This window comes from Rhagoletis zephyria, unplaced genomic scaffold (genome assembly GCF_001687245.7).
Source record: "Rhagoletis zephyria isolate East Lansing unplaced genomic scaffold, Rhagoletis_zephyria_1.1 Rzeph_scaffold_00005, whole genome shotgun sequence".
Lineage (NCBI taxonomy): Eukaryota > Metazoa > Arthropoda > Insecta > Diptera > Tephritidae > Rhagoletis > Rhagoletis zephyria.
In genome coordinates, this window is record NW_016157089.1 from 718,075 (window position 1) to 736,484 (window position 18,410).

The following is an 18,410-nucleotide window of genomic DNA, read 5'->3' on the forward strand; positions in this document are numbered from 1 at the left end:
AACAATCCTAGGGGGTGAGAGCATTACAATTCCGACTCTACTGTTTTTGGACCACCCTGATGTTTTGAAAACATCGATGCATCGTTTGCATCCCTAGCTGTAACATGGACGTTATTATACCATCTGGACCTGGAGATTTAAAGGGAGAGAAACAATTTATTTCATAAATCAGTCATGTCCAACGTTGGCAGAATTCCATATGCATGGGCATGACTGCCATAAATGATCCTTTCTGCGCTTATTATTTATTTCAATTCTCTATTCTACGTCTGTGTGTGGGTTCTATTACACCTAATTTTGTCGCATACTGTTTACAACCTCGAAAGTGGTGTCTCTAAATATTAATCCGTGTGCGTAGTCGCCATGAATAAGTTTAGGCCACTAAATGCTGCCTCATCTTCCGCCTTATAGCATAAACACACGGCCATGTTGATTCAATCAAAATGGTACCCTGACACACGGTAGTATTGCGGATAAAGAGAGAGCTTATAGTTATTGTCAAGGTCTCTGTGGCTGAGTGGTTCGAATTACGTACTTCCACTCCGTAGAAGCTGGCTTCGATCCCTGAAACAAGTAACATCTAAATTAAAAAAAGTTGTTTCAAACAGTGTTCTCTGACTTGAAAAATCTTCTCATTAAGCCACTTGCCATTCGGCGAAAAATTGTACACATCGCCTTTTGTGTTATAACCTCAGAACGCACACCACAAATTGGGGGAGAAGCTCGGCCAAACAAAAAGAGTAAGCGCCAGAAAATTATATTATTAATTATTATAGTTGTTGTGGACTTTGTCATGCCAGCTTCAAGATATTCTCGGAACTATTGAGGATTTTTTCGAAACATAATAAACTTGCATTCAAAAACAGAAGTATTTTTTGTTCACAATAAAGCCATAATTTAATACTAATTCAAAAATTACCATTGAAAAGCCATTTCTTTAACGTGCATTTATCTGTATATTTCTCAAACATGTAATGCTTAGCTGGACAGTGCAAATCTTCTTCAATATAACTAAGCTTAAAATATATTTCATTGATTGCACGTATGAAATCGAATACCCAAAAATACCGATAACGACATGCCGGCAATTAATTTAATGGCAACCAGATTAAAAAAACACATATTTTTAAATAGCGCCTAGCCAAATAATCGCTAATTTCTGTACATTAATTTACATTATTTTCCAAAAATAAAACTCATGTTTGCAGCAAGCACCCCTTACAGCTCCGTTGTTGCTATACCCCAATATTTTTTCATCCGATCTTCCTGTTCATTGAATTCATCATCTTCCTCGTTCAACGCTGAACGATCTTGAGTAACCGTGAAATCATATTCCAAATTGTATGGCATAAGGCGTTGCAAGGAACCAAAGTAAGCTGCATTGGGACCGCCACCCAATTTTGAAGAAAGCCCTAGATTTACCGAATTTTGACTCTTCGATTCGAAGAGGTTATATCTTGACTGTGTTTGAAAAGAACGACAGCTACCGAAGTGTTTCGACAGGAAGGACATTTGTTGATGCTTTTGTTGTTGTTGGTGTTGCTGTCGCTGATGGCGTTTCTCTTGATGTTTATGGGTAAATGTTGTGAGTGGCTTTTTAATTTCACTATACAACAGTTGTGGCGAACTGTGCGATATGAAACGATTACCAATATTTTTAATCAAATTATTATCTTTGTATTCGCTTTTATCCAGGCCAATGTTAGGCTCGTTGGGTACTTCATTGTTTGGGTTTTTTGTAATCGATTTTGATATTGTATTGAGTTCCTTATCGAATAGCAGTTGTGTATTTTGTTCTAGCATATACTCCCAACATTTGAATTGTTCTTCGGAAAGCACTGAGTCGGTTTCATGTAAAATTTCCAAGTCCTCATCTTCCTCAATAACGTGCTCAGTCGCAAAAGCGTACTCTTCGTTGTGAAGCGCTTTGTTGAGATAACTATGCACATGATCGCTTTGTCCACTCGGTGAGGAACGATCACTTTTCATCACGCCACCCATCAAATTCTGGCGCGGAGAACAACGCCCGATGAGACGATGGCTGGCGATTGACAGCTTATCGTCTGTATTTAGGTTTTGTGCTATGGGATTCTTGCGCACCGTTTGCTTCAGCTCTTTCAATAGATCATCTACATCGGTTCCTACATATTTGAAACGAATGACAACAACGCTGAGATTTTCATTTGCACCGAAGCTTTGAGCAATATCCTGCAAACGCTTAGCAGCTAGCACTATATTCTCCTCTTTTCGCAACTCTTTAGTAACGTGTTCAATATCCATGACTTTCCAGAGGTGGGCATTGCAAATTACTAAGAATTCATCATCGTTACTTAGAAAGGTTTCGTGTATCGTGGGGTCATTTATGCGGGACGTTGCAGCGTCTTGGCTGTCATCGCTGTTGGAAATCTGCGTGCTGTAGCTATTTGCGGTCAAACAAATTGTAGTTGTTTTCCGAACTAAATATGCCGCTATGTTGCCAATGCTGGCAACACGCAATACGTACCGCCTGGTCCTCTTCGGGCGCATATAGTCCTTGAATCCCCCACTTTCTTTGGCAATATGACAGAGTGCAATATGCATATTATCACATCCTCTTTCGCTAGCTAAGCGCTGATAAATGGATAGTAATGTATATTTCATATATTCTTTTGCTGTTTCCTTTACACTTCGCTCATGCATCAATATTTGTGGCACCGTGCTCGCCAGCGCGGTAGTAACAGCGCCTATAGTTGCGCTTTCGAGCATACCGAAAAGACCTTCGTCCTCTGAAAAATTACATAAACGTATTTGCTTTACGAGTAGTTTGCGACACTTTCCAGTTGTTTCGGCGAATCCTACACTCCATGGCTGCCGCGTGACGTTGTTGTCTTTTAACTCCTCTAGTTTTGTGGTTGGCAAGCATGCCCGATTTTTACCGCTCACATCCACCAAACTCATTTTCTTTAAACCCTGGCACATCTGTACTTGCTTCTCATCAAATTGTAATTGCATGTTACATGACAAATCCAGATATTTTATGTTCTTTGGCATAATATGCAAAAGGTTAACATGATCTAAACGGTTATGCGCCAAATCTAATACTTTGAGGTTAGATAACCTTGACAGACTTGGTGTTTTATACAACAAATTTGAATGCAAGCGCAAAACTTCCAATTTGGTTAGCATACAAATATTGTCTGGCAGATCTTGTAGCTTATTTCCCGACAAGACTAATACCTCCAAATCATTCCAATTGCGTATAATATTTTCAGGCAGCTCACGTATCGTATTATAGGCTGCATGAATGATGCGTAATTTTCTTGCCTCTGCAAAGGTGGGAAATATGCTTTCGTTAAGAATATTGTTAGACAGATATAACTCTTCCAAGCACCAGGCATCATTTACTGGATGACATTGCGCTACCGTACATAAATTGTTGCACGAGACATTCAGCAACTTCAGACTTTTGCACGTTATCGCAAAGAGATTATCTGGTAATTTCTGCAATTTATTGCATTGCAAGTATAGATGCGAAACCGTTCCAAAAATCATTGGAGAGCTGGTCAACGACGTCAAGTGATTATAAGCAACACTAAATGTGTACAATTCCTGAAATCCGTCTTTGGCGAATATATTGTCAATGGTCCATAATCGATTGTGATCGGCATATAACCTGTTTAACTTACTGCAGGCGCCTATCCAATCGGGCAGTTCTTCGAAATCATTGTTGGATATATCGATGTTTACTAACTTCGTTGGAGAAGATAGAGCCTTAATTGTAACCAGATCTGGAAGAAAAGAGTAACACACAAGTTATACATACATATATATAATTTTTTTTATCTAATTCATGTAAATATTGCTAAGTCCACTTTTTCTAATAAATTATACTTTTATGCAGGAAGCAAGAGCCATTGGAATATCGGGACCCTTAATGGAGAAGGACAAAAGCTGACATCACCACCATCCAAGAAATGGACGAGACAAGGCAGTAAACATACGGGGCCTTGCGACGTCTACTACTGCTGGCATGTAAAGGAGCGGAAATTCTGTGTTGGATTTGTGATGGGAGAGAGACTCCGTAGCCGAGTACTGGTTTTCATCCGGGTGGACGAGCATCTAGCCACAATCCGCAACAAAGTGAGGTTCTTCAACATCCCGCTCATTTGCGTCCACGCCCCGATGGAAGAGGAGGACGAAGCTTCCAAAGATCTCTTTTATGAACGCTTGGAGCGCACATGCGAGCGCTGTCCCCGGCACGATATAAAAATCGTGCTTTATGATTTCAATGCCAGGGTGGCAAGGAAGCGATCTTTGACGCGATCGTCGGAAAATTCAGCCTCCACAACGGACTGAGTCTGATCGACTTTACCGGACTTCGAAACATGTTACTATGCAGCGCTAGCTTCAAGCATAAAAAGATCTAAAAACCCATACGACTGCCTCCATATCGAAAAACGAGGAACCAAATGCTAGACAGAGATACAGGATTTCAGCAGGCCCACGCTGCGATTTAGGGAGCTGAAGAGAAAGCGAGCAAAGTTTTCCGTATTAAAAAAGATTGGCCGAAATACGTGAAGAGCATGAAATGCTTTCCGACAAGAAACAGGCCAAAAAAATTATCAGAAAGTCAAGCGACTTACGCAAGGTTTCAAGATCAGCGCGAACTCCTGTAAGAACAACCATGCCGACCTAGTTACCGATGTCCAGAAGGTACTTAAATTATGGAAGGAACCATTGTCCACCCTAATTGAATGGACGAACCCGAGCCCCCATTAGACGGCCATGAAATTGATGGCCCACCGCCTGACTATGACGAGGCATGAATGTCGTATACGTGGATTAAAAACCAATAAAGCTGCTGTAGCTGACTGCCTGCCAGCTGAGTTCTTGAAGTACGGTCACGAGAGTTGCTAAGGTTCATGGAGCAACTCTTATACAGACCATGGTCAGACGAACAAATGCTCGACGACTGGAATTTAAGTATGCTCTGCCCAATCCACAAGAAAGGCGTCCCCGCCATACGTGCCAACTATTGGAAAAGACTCGACACTCACCATCTATTTGTCGATTTCAAATCCGCTTTCGACAGCACGAAAAGAAGTTGTCTTTATGCCGCGATGTCTGAATTTGGTATCTCCGCGACAATTATACGCCTGTGTGTTACTTTGAGCAAGACCAGCAGCTCCGTCAGAATTGGGAAAAAGCTCTCTGAGCGGTTTGATACCAAGTGAGCTTTTAGACAAGGTGACTCCTTTTCATGTAATTTCCTTAATCTGATCTTGAGGAACATAATAAGAGCTGCATCACTGAACAGCTCAGGTATAGGGTTTAGAGTCCGACCGATTCCCAATTTTAGGTAGATACCGATGCCGATTAATCGGCCGGACGGCAAAGGATCGGCCGATGCCGATTCCTTAAAAAAAACTACCTGAATAGAAATTCATTCAACACACAAATGCTTTTAATAAATTTTAATAATAACAAAAGAAAAACATAAACAAATAACTAAATTTCTATTCATGCAAAAATAAGAACGCGGGGCAATGTAAGGATAATATGTTAAATATTTAGGTAATATTTAGCATTTTCTATAAAGTAGAACGTTTCTAACACTTACAGCCTTATTCTGTATCACGAATGATAGGCAACACGAACGATTCGTCTGCAGAGGAATGCTTCAAAAATTAGTCCGGCGGCATCATTTTAGCCGGTTTAAACGCAACCGAGACCATTGCAACGTAATGTATGAAATGCAAGACGAAGAAGACCGATAGAGTTTAAAATCGCAACCAGAGAGGTTGTCGTCTGCAGACGAATTGTTCGTTTTGCCTATCGTTCGTGATACAGAATAAGGCCCTTAATTTTTTAAAGAGCAACAGGATCTAAACTTTTTCTACTTTATATAAATTTCATTCTACATATATTTTTTAACAACTTAAGTAAAGTTATGCATCCGCCAATTTCTACAGGCATACATCAACAAATTTTATTGACGCATTGCTATGAAAGAGTTACTTTTTAACAGTGAGATTTGGCTAACTTTAAATTTTTTTTACTGAAACCGGTGGTGAACACTCAAAAAACGGCCCCAAGAGGGGCATAACATGAATAAATAGAAACGGAATAGATTTGAAGTCAAGCGGAGTAGAGAAGTAGATTTCAAATTTTTTCAAAAACCGGAGTAAATCTAATCTGATCTTAGTTAAGTCCAAACACTAGTAAGGAACGATTTTTTTACATTTTAACGCTAATGCCCACAGATGGCGGGAAAACAAAAATATTCCGACAAATTGATAACCTTCTCCTTTTTGTGAAGTCGGTTAAAAACATATACACCAGCAAGCTTTCAGCGTCAAATGATTTCAGGGGAAAATTGTCAAATCACCCAATAAGGGTGCCGCGGTGAAAAAAGTTTGGGAACCCCTGCCCTAGAGCATACATATAATTTCGAAAACGTAGATGACTATTACTACGTTTATGCGCAGGTTAATTCACGAATTCATTTCATGAATTTGGGTTAAAATTGGCTGCATAAAAACCATTTCATCAATTATACACGAAAGTTAACCACGATTTCGGCATCATTTCATGAAATCGTGAAGTGCTCAAACAGCTGTTTACTAGGGTTATGATGTTTTTAGATTAAAAAACATGAGTGGCATAACCAGGATTTAAAACACTGGAAAAGTTGTATGGGATTGTTAAAATATAAAATAAATTGAAATAGAATAAACTGAAAATATATTAAAGCCAATTTAAACATAATATGGTTCATTGCCTGGTACCTACGGCTTTTGCAAATTTAAAAGGAGGCCAAAAAAGTCACAACCCTAGTTTTTAGTTTCTCGCCAGTGCGTTGCCACCTTTTCAAAGCACTTTATTTCATGAATTCGCGAACTTTGCATGAATTCATGAAATGAAGAATTCGTGCATTCTGTCACATAAACGTAGTATATGTACGGCGACCATATTAACCAACGTAAAATAAAGGACAGTTTTTTTCAAAATGATAAAAGTATCGTAATTTAAATCAAACATTTACTAGTACATTATATTATCTAATTGTACAAGTTTCCCTTTTTTAAAGACGCTTGGATTATTATTTTTTTATGAAAGCTTATAAACCTAGTAAGAGACCAGTTGAGCACGAATTTTGAAAGTGCCGAAAAAGTAGCAATTTTGAAGAATATCGATTCTCCTGTTCCAGTTAATAAATGTTACATAATAAAACCTAATTGAAAGCGATTGTAGGTTTCCTCCGAAATTAAGAATAATTTCAGAAGAAAAATTTGAAATATTATAAAAAAATTTCACCAAAATTAAAAAAAAATTTTAGTCTTTAGAAAAATTGTGGGTATGCAGTTGTATAGATTATTAAATTGTAGTACAACAAGTGCAAGTTGCAAGTAGCTAAGAGATTGCGTTGATTTTTAATAATTTTTTTTCGATAACACTTCGAGCACACCTGCATGCAAAATGGGAAATAAATGCGTTTGTTTTATTTTTAAAAATCAACGGGAACTCTTAGACACTTGCACCTTGCTCTTTATTATTATAAAATTTAATGATCTATTAAACTGCATATACCAATTTTTAATACAAACAAAAAAAATTATTTTGGTGAAAATTTTTTATAACATTTCAAATTTTTGTTTTTTTTTCCATTTTGGAAGAACCAAACAATTGCTTTCAACTGGTTTTTATTATGTAACATTTATTAACGGAAAAGTAGCATACATGTTCTTCAAAATTGCTACTTTTTCTGCACTTGCACTAAAAAATTTAAAATAAAAAATTCACAAATAAGGCTCCACTGAGCACTTGCAAATTTTATAAGCTTTCATTCAAAAAATTAACCAAATGAGTGAAAAATTAAGTCTCCAGGGAATTATGAACACTAAATGCCAGTTTTGAAACTCAACGTGCAACACGTACTGGGCCCAACTTTCCCCTTTCTTTTGAGAATTTTACTCAAAGTATGTATATTAATTTTTCTATCAGTATTAGCAATGATTCGTGATTTATAGATTGCACGAAGATTATCGATTAAATAGCAACCCTTAAGAGAGGAGCGAAACAAAGGCGAAGGTTTTCATTATATTTTATAAGGGACATTATTATTATTTTATATTCTCTGTTAAAAATTTACCTCTGAAAAATCCAGAACTAATTTAAAGGAACAAAGCAACATCGCAAAAAATATAGAAAAAAGGTTTTTTCTTAACAGCGGTCGTCCGTCGGCAGGCAATGGCAAACCTCCGATCGTATTTCTGCCATGAAAAACAGCTTCTCATAAAAATACAATCGCCGTTCGGAGTCGGCGTAAAACTGTAGGTCCCTTCGCCTTGTGTGGCAATATCAAGGCGCACGCCACAAGTCGGAGGAGAAGCTCGGCCAAACACTAACATATGTGTAAGCGCCAATCTATTATTATATTATTATTATTAATTTAAAGGACAGATTAAGAAATAAAGGACAAAACGCGTCCTTTATTTTGAAAAAAATTATAATGGACAGAGAGCTAAAATAAAGGACGGATGGTCACCGTAAGTATATGCTTCTTGAGGAAGAAGCATTAACACCAACAGTAATGTCAACCTTGAAATCCAACTCTTGCCAACGAGTGCTACTTTGGACTGATTAGGCAACTGAGAAGAGGACTTTATTTACTCTCTCGTCGTACAAAAATCACACTCTATAAATCACTCAAAATGCACGTCTGAATTCAAAATTCAGGAATCACAAAAGTGACCGAGCTAAAAGTTGTACTCAACGTGTTTTCTCTTCCCGGATGAATTATTCAGACAAAATTCTGATGAACTGCTCATACATATCGTCACCAGTGTTGCCAGAACTTTTTGGACGAACCGGCTAAATTGGCAAATAAAACCGGCTAAAAACGGCTAAAATGTTTCAACTAAATTTCACATGTTTTATTTCAATAAATCACGCGTAAAAAGACTATTTCTTGGAGAGAAGTTACAAATTCGAGCCGGAAAAAATTTTGCCGGCAAGAATTTGCAATTAGGAAAAACATATGATTGTGGCACATGGTTGGATTTTTTGTCGACGATAATTTGAATAAACAAGTTCGTTAAATTTAAAAATGTGCAAACTGGAGCGATTTTAAAATGAAAAATGTATGTTAATACTTGTTTACTTAATTAATTTAGTTAATTCCAATGATTTAAAAGGTACTCGGCAAAAAAAACTGTATTCTTAACCGGAATGCAATCTCAACCAGAGTCGATATAGTAAACCCGACAAAGAAATTGAATGATATGTTGAAGAAAGAAAGTCGGACTGACAAGATATATACACATAGATCCTGTTTTTTGCCCCTCTAAAAGAATCTTAAAAATTCTATACAAATTTCTTTTGTTTGAAATGCAACCGTGGACACTAGCTGGCAGAAAAGCTTGTAAATTTGCGTTCGTACAGAAAATTGCAAGTTTCTCTACATGAGAGAGAATTTGGAAGCATTTTTTCTTACTATCTGATATTTTGAGTAATAATTCCCGCTGAATTTTCGACGAACAAACCTATTGACTGACCGATTCTCAATACACTCAAATAGAAACCAATACACATAAAAAACGCTGTAAAAATTTCCCTTCAATTTTAAGGCAGTAAAACAACGACCTTAAGTTAACATCAACCGAGGCCATATGTTGACAAGGGATGCAAAATCACAGTTACACAAAAGAACTGGTCAGATTTTTCAGAAATCTCTTCAATTCTGATGTAAAATATGATGCCAAAAGACTGCAGATCTCCCATTTGGATGACCGGTCATATGACCGGCAGATGTCTCGTAGGATTCCCAGAGAGTTTTGCTTTACATAGAAATTTGTGCTCTTTTATTTTCATTTCGACTCACTCGACAGTGTTAGTTCCTTTAATTCAAGCTGGCATTCGGTTTTTGGAATTTAAATGAGTTCTCAGCAAAAAAGTTTGTTTAAAAAAATACAAACACTGCCGGATCAAAGTATTGGCACAGCAAATTTTTCACAATATATGCAACAATTTTTATTATAATATTTTTCCGCCAATTTTGTACAAAAATATGGTTCATTCAACAACAAAAAACATAAAAATATAATTCCTAAACTTTGTGCAAAACTCGCGAAAATTCAGCAAATTTTCATCAAAATTTTCAACTTTTTAGTCAGATTTTTGAGAATTTTTTTGAGTATGCAGTTTTATAGCCCATTAAATTCTAGTAATAAAAAATGCGAAAACGGACTTAGTCAAAAATCGCTTTGATTTTTGAGATTTTTTTTTGTTGAAGGTGTTTTGCATTTTTTCCATATAAAGGATTTTCGGAAAAAAAAGATTTTATGGAAGAGACAGCGTGGAAAAAAAATTGCCAAAAATCAACGGTAATTCCTAGACTACTTACAGCTTGCACTTTATTGTAATAAAATTGATTGGGCTAAAAATATGGATACTCAAAAAATTCTAAAAAAAAATCTGATTAAAAAGTTTAACATCTTCATGAAAATTTGCTGAATTTTCGCGAGTTTTACATAAAGTTTAGGAATTATATTTTTATGTTTTTTCTTGTAGAATAAACCATTTTTTCATACGAAATTTGCGGAAAAATATTAGAATGAAAATTGTTGCATACATTGTGAAAAATTTGCTGTGCCAATACTTTGTTCCAGCAGTGTATGTGTACATAGTGCTTGAAAATATCAATTTTTCCCTTACTTTAAACCTTTGGGAGTGGGCAAAAACGATATTTTGTAATTTAGGCGGAATTGAATATGCGCTATCTGGGAAGACAATATCTACATGTAATATTTATTCTGTTTGTTGGCATTATATCCAAACACAAACGCATCTTAAGTATCTTAACAGTGAAACAATTTCTTATTTTCTAAGTTTGAGAATAAAACTTCACACTTAAAATTAAGACATTTATAACAAACATTTTATGAAGAAAATCCCTTCTTCGTTTAAAATAAAAATAAGCGAGATCGGCCCAATTTCATACAACCCTGCCTGACATGAAAATTTTCTCCACGATAAGGCTAGTAGCCATTTCTAACATATTTTGGGTCGCTTAGTCAAAAATAGAAACATATATATATATTTGAAATTTAAGAAAACAAGGCAAATAACAAAATCGGCCAGAAACGGCTAATTTTTTTCTGCAAAACGGCTAACAAATCGGCTGCCGGCTAAATTGAAATTTCTCCGGCTGTTTGCTATCGCAACCGGCTAAATCTAGCCGGAAAACGGCTAAAATGGCAACACTGATCGTCACTACACACGAATAAAGGCGCGCTGTTGTTTTGACGGCGAAAAAAGACACGTAAAAAAGATCTTACGAAAATAGACGCATAAGGAAAACTTCGGCGAAGAAAGACGCGTAAACATAGATTTGTACCTGGCCAAGGACTGTCACTTAAGCATCATTCCCTAAAAACTCTTTGGGGAATATACATACTGTTACACCTGCAAACATAATCGACCACGAAAATGAGTTACGGGTCTTTCTTCGCCGTCAAATATTTCAACGCGTCTTTCTTCGCAGTTAACTATGTTAGGAGTCTTTCTTCGTTGAAGTTTTTTCCATGCGTCTTTTTTCGCGGTCAACTTTTGAGCTCGCGCCTTTATTCGTGTCTAGTGACGATATGTACATGCACCCAACCAGCTTTGATCAGCTGATACTCTGTCAGCTCCAGATCATTCGTTGCTTTTAAGCATCATTATTGCTGTTCGCGTGTTGAACTATTACACTGGATCAGGTTCATCTTCATTAAACCACCCCCTGTGTAGCCATTTAAAAGCGTTCAGGAGTGATCACTTCATATCTCAACTGTGCCCGGCTTGAAACCGATTAACTGCTGCCCTAGTTTTTTCTCGGCATAGAGTAAAAGATTGTACTAAAAAGCCTAACAGTTACGTGGATATTACGCCGATCCGGAGTCGGACCTGGATTTTTTCGATCGCGATCGCTAGTACTCTAGCACTCTGGACTTCGTAGGCAATTGAACGGTAAAGTCCCGATTAACGGAAATTTTGCTTTTTAAGTCTCTCCCAAGCTTCTTAGCATGTAATACTCTGAAGCACCGCCGCATTACAAGACAGAATGCAGGGAAATAAGATCCAGTTCTTTAAGTGGTTGACGCATGTCGGTGGTGTCAAAACATCAAGGCGTCGTTTCCCTTGGCCTTATAAGAGTTCTTGCCAAAAATGACCGCGAAGCTTAGACTTATTTGTAAATTATTCGTACAAAAATAAAAATTTCAAAATAAGCAATATTGCATCTATGAATCTCGCTTTTCTTAAAAGTAACGTATAATATCGGTTGCATACCTGTCACCACAGATGTATGCGTATATTTATGTATGTAAAACTATTGATACTCACTGTTATGTTTCGCCGTTAAAATTTTCAAACTTTTCCCATTAATTATCAGTTCCTTTAATTTGTTATGATTACACGTCAATGTCTCAAGTTGCGCCAAAGAACTCAAATCTAGAATGTCCATGCCATTTTCGGTGATCTCCAGTTCTTTCAAAAACTGCAAAAATAAAAACTAGTTTTTAATCTACTACATATTTGTGGAAGTATGTATGTATGTATGTTCCAAGTTGTAGCCTAAACGGACGGGCAGAATCGAACGAAATCTGGACAGAGTATAGCCATGACACATGAGAAAAAACTTGAGACTAGCACCTCCCATAGGCGTGAAATTTTTTATCAGCTATAACTTCGAAACCATAAGCCCCACGAATTTGAAATTTGGTATGCAGGCACAGCTACGGTAGGTGCTTATAGTAATTTATGTATACATATATAAATGAGTTTGTGAAAGGGGGCGTGGCACATCCCATAGGCGTGGAATTTTTATCAGCTATAACTTCGAAAACATAAATCATATGAACTTTGAATGTGGTATGCAGATATATCTATGGCGGGCGCTTATAATAAGGTATATATAAATGAGTTTGTAAAAGGGGCGTGGCACATCCCATAGGCGTGGAATATTTATCAGCTATAGCTTCGGAACCATAAGCCCCATGAACTTTAAATTTGGGATGCAGCCATGTCTATGGAGTGCGCTTATAATAAGGTATATATAAATGAGTTTGTAAAAGGGGCGTGGCACATCCCATAGGCGTGAAATATTTATCAGCTATAACTTCGGAACCATAAGCCCAATGAAATTGAAATTTGGTATGCAGGCACAGCTACGGTAGGGGCTTATAGTAAGGCGTATATGAATGAGTTTATAAAAGAGGGCGTGGAACATCCCATAGGCGTGGAATATTTATCAGCTATAATTTCGGAACCATAAGGCCCATGAACTTGAAATTTAGTATGCAGACACAGTTACAGTAGGTGCTTATAGTAAGGTGTATATGAATGAGTTTATAAAAGGGGGCGTGGAACATCCCATAGGCGTGGAATATTTATCAGCTATAACTTCAGAACCATAAGCCCCATGAACTTGAAATTTAGTATGCAGACACAGTTACAGTAGGTGCTTATATTAAGGTGTATATGAATGTGTTTATAAAAGGGGGCGTGGAACATCCCATAGGCGTGAAATTTTTATCAAATATAACTTCGGAACCATAAGCCCCATGAACTTGAAATTTGGTACGCAGACTCAGCTACGGGAGGTGCTTATAGTAAGGTGTATGTGAATGAGGTTATAAAAGGGGGCATGGCACATCCCGTAGACGTGGAATTTTTTATCAGCTATAACTTCGGAACCATAAGCCCCACAAGCTCGAAATTTGGTACGTAGGTATAGNCCTGCAATTTTTTATCAGCTATAATTCGAAATCATAAGCCCCATGAACTTTAAATTTGGGATGCAGCCATGTCTATGGTGTGCGCTTATAATAAGGTATATATAAATGAGTTTTTAAAATAGGGCGTGGCACATCCCGTTGGCGTGGAATATTTATCAGCTATAACTTCGGAACCATAAGGCCCATGAACTTGAAATTTAGTATGCAGACACAGTTACAGTAGGTGCTTATAGTAAGGTGTATATGAATGAGTTTATAAAAGGGGGCGTGGAACATCCCATAGGCGTGGAATATTTATCAGCTATAACTTCAGAACCATAAGCCCCATGAACTTGAAATTTAGTATGCAGACACAGTTACAGTAGGTGCTTATATTAAGGTGTATATGAATGTGTTTATAAAAGGGGGCGTGGAACATCCCATAGGCGTGGAATTTTTATCAAATATAACTTCGGAACCATAAGCCCCATGAACTTGAAATTTGGTACGCAGACTCAGCTACGGGAGGTGCTTATAGTAAGGTGTATGTGAATGAGGTTATAAAAGGGGGCATGGCACATCCCGTAGACGTGGAATTTTTTATCAGCTATAACTTCGGAACCATAAGCCCCACAAGCTCGAAATTTGGTACGTAGGTATAGATATGGTAAGCTCTTATAAAAACATATATATAAGTGAGTTTTTAAAATGAGGCGTGGCACATCCCATAGGCGTGGAAGTTTTTATCACCTATAACTTTAAAATCATAAGTCACCTGAAGTTGAAATTTGGTATGCAGACATATCTTTGGTAGGTATTTATAGTAAGATATGTTATTAATGGGTTTATAAAGGGGGACGTGTCACATCCCATAGGCGTGGAATTTTTAACCAGCCATAAATTGGGAACCATTAGTCACATGAACATGAAATTTTGTATGCAGACATATGTATGGGAGGTGGTTAGAATAAAGTAAATGTGTTTGTAAAAGAGGGAGAAATATGTATTCAACTATAAGATCACACGGATATTTAAAACTGTGTTTTTTGAAACCTCACAGTCTTTAGACCTTCTTGAAATGGAAAGATTAAATCATTTTATTAATCCCGCGATGCTGTCAAACGAAACATGTGCATGTATAATGAATAACACTTTTTCTGAATTAAGCATTTTTTAAGAAAAATTCAGCTATACTAAGGGCCAGTTACTCAAAGTTCGGTTAACACTAATCTCCGGTTAAACATAGTTATCGACGTTACCGACTCCCTGTTGTATGCATGGAGTCAAAGAGGTCGACAACGATGTTTAACCTCAGATTAGTGTTAACCATACATTGAGTAACCGGCCGCAAAGCAGCTAGGCGAATAGGAAGCTAAACGAAATGTACCATAGTGGACTAATTTTAATTTGAAAATTCTATCGTTACCTTAATCCAGCTAATATTAATAATGGAAAAAGATTTTTAGTACAGAAAGTGGTGATCAATATATATTAGTGAAAGTACGATAAATCTTAAACTATTGCTTATATGGATGCCATAATTTAGAAAGAAAAGAAATTAGTATTTCTCCTCTAATTTATGCTGATCTGAATATTTGTATTACTGTTTTATATTTTGATTTAATTACCCCGAACGACGTCGGGTGCTCTGCTAGTATTATATAGTTACTAGCAGACCCGGCGAACTTCGTCCCGCCCAAAATAATTTTTTTGTGCACGGTCAAAGATTTGGGTTTAATTTTTAAACCGCGCTGGGACTACTGCCTTTTTTAATCTTTTATAGTCTACTTTTTAAACCAGTCAATAGTTTTAAGCAATTTTTAATATATTGTGGTTTAAATTTTAGTCCAAAAAGTTCGTGGTTTAAAAATCAAACGAAAATGTTTTAATTCTAGTTTCTAGGTTTCATATATAGAAAATTTGGTTTAAAATCTAAACCGAAATAGAAAATGTTTGCACACAGCGAAATGTGGTGTTGATTCAAACTCAACATATGAAAGCACATTTACATGCGTGGCTGTAGCTGAGTGTGCAAAGCTGCTTGATATAATTGGTTGCTACTAAGGCTGTCCGGGTTCAATCCCCATCTGACGGAGCATGAAATTTTATTTTTATTTTTTATTCTTAATTATGAAAATGTTTGGGTTTAAAATTTAAACCGAACTGTTTAAATTCTAAGCCCAACATATGTGCCCTCTTTTTTTTTAATTTAGAAAGTTTGTATTTGAAACTGAATTTATTTAGTTTGGTCATATATGTGTGTAGTCCAAAAAGTTTAAAATTTTTAACCGTGTGTTGAAACATTTTGGTCCAACTTTTTCACCAAGAGTTCACGTTCATGATTTTTAGTGACGCATTTGTCTTCTAATATTCCGGTTTGGTGGCTGTCAGTAGGCATATTTGCCGTCTTAAATAACTTAGCAAAACTGTACATGCATACAAAGATACGTAATAGTTTCAGTGCGTTTCAAAGGCGCCACGTCCCCTTTCCAAATAACCCCAATTTTCTCCAAGAGCATGGGATTGATTTCATATATCTCTATACCATTTTCGAGTAATTTACCATGGGAGGTGTCACGTCCCTTTTTCCAATAGCCCCAACTTTTCTTCATGACCAGTCGCGTTTTATATATCTTGTACATACCAAGTTCCAGTACTCTTCCATGAACACATTCAGAGATATGCAGTATGAAAAATTCGATGTGTATGGGAAGTGCCACGCCTCCTTTTCCGNTTCATGACCAGTCGCGTTTTATATATCTTGTACATACCAAGTTCCAGTACTCTTCCATGAACACATTCAGAGATATGCATTATGGAAAATTCGATGTGTATGGGAAGTGCCACGCCTCCTTTTCCGATAACCACAATTTATCTCCAGGAGTATACGATTGCTTTCATATATTTCCATACCAAGTTCGAGACCTCTTCCATGAACATTTTCCGGGATATGCAGTATGAAAAATTCGGTTTGTATGGGAGGTGCCACGTAACTTTTCTCAATAACCGCAATTTTTATCCATGAATATGCAATGTTTTCATATATCTCCATACCATATTCGAGTAGTCTACCATGAACACTTCCAGAGATGTGCAATATGAAAAATTCGGTTTGTATGGGAGGTGCCACGTAACTTTTCTCAATAACCGCAATTTTTATCCATGAATATGCAATGTTTTCATATATCTCCATACCATATTCGAGTAGTCTACCATGAACACTTCCAGAGATGTGCAATATGAAAAATTCGGTTTGTATGGGAGGTGCCACGTAACTTTTCTCAATAACCGCAATTTTTATCCATGAATATGCAATGTTTTCATATATCTCCATACCATATTCGAGTAGTCTACCATGAACACTTCCAGAGATGTGCAATATGAAAAATTCGGTTTGTATGGGAGGCCCCACGCCCCCCTGCACCTGGCGGTATGAAATATACTTTACATCCGATTTTCATACCTACCATATATAACACAAAAAATTTCATAAAGATCGATCGTGCCGTTTAGGAAGAGTTCGATTTTTATATGTATATTAGATAAGCACGATGCGAGAAGCATAGAAAAAATTTCGATGAAAAAAAATATATTTTTTCTCGGATTCACAACTATCCTATCTTTTAAGTTGGAACCTACAATACACACCCACAAAATTTCACTGAAATCGGTTAAGTGGTATCGGAGATTAGTGTAAACGAACACAGTGACACGGGATATTTATATATTAAGATACCCTACTATAAGCACCTACCATAGATACGTTTGCGCACCAAATTTCAATTCATTTGACTTATGGTTTTGAAATTATAGCTGATACAATCTTCCACGCCTGCGGGATGTGCCACGCCCCCTTTTACAAACCCATTTATATATAAGCACCTGCCATTGATATATCTGCATACTAAATTTGAAGATCGTGGGACTTATAGATAGATATTGCTGCACACCAAGTTCAAGTTCTTGGGACTTGTGGTTCCCAAGTTATAGTTGATAAAATATATAATATAGCCTACTATAAGCACCTACCGCAGATATGTCTACATACTTAATTTCAATTTCATGTGACTGATGGTTGTGAAATTATAGCTGATATAAATTTCCACGCCTATGGGATGTGCCACGCCCCCTTTTACAAACCCCTTTATATATACTTTACTGTAAGCAGCTACCATAGTTATGTCTGCATACCAAATTTCAAGTTCATGTGGCTTATAGTTCCGGAGTTATAGCTGATAAAATATTCCTATGGGATGTGTCACGCCCACTTTTACAACCTCGTCCATATATACCCTACTATAAGCACCTACCATATGTATGACTGAATAACAAATTTCAAGTTCATATGACTTATAATTTCGGATTTATAGCTGATGAAATATTCCACGCCTATTGGATGTGCCACGCCCACTTCTACAAACTCATTTATTTATACCATACTAAATATAAGCACCTACCATATATATGACTGTATACCAAATTTCAAGTTCATGTGACTTATGGTTCCGAAGTTATGATTGATGACAAATTTCACGCCTATGAGATGTGCCACGCCCACTTTTTCACAGTAATTTATATATACTCTACTGTAAGCACCTACCATATATATGACTGCATACCAAATTTCAAGTTCATGTGACTTATAGTTTCGAATTTATGGCTGATTAAAAATTT

At 36.8% G+C, this 18,410-nt stretch overlaps 1 protein-coding gene across 1 annotated transcript in view; it reads right to left on the reverse strand.

The window, feature by feature from the left end:
* Positions 1-1,218: 1,218 nt before the first annotated feature.
* Phlpp (PH domain leucine-rich repeat protein phosphatase) overlaps positions 1,219-18,410 on the reverse strand; it is a 42,586-nt gene continuing 25,394 nt past the window's right edge. The window contains exons 3-4 of the mRNA XM_017629434.1: positions 12,364-12,517; positions 1,219-3,767 (exon numbers count right to left, since the gene is read on the reverse strand). Coding sequence (XP_017484923.1) covers positions 1,219-3,767; positions 12,364-12,517 — 2,703 coding nt within the window. The remainder of the gene's footprint in view (positions 3,768-12,363; positions 12,518-18,410) is intronic.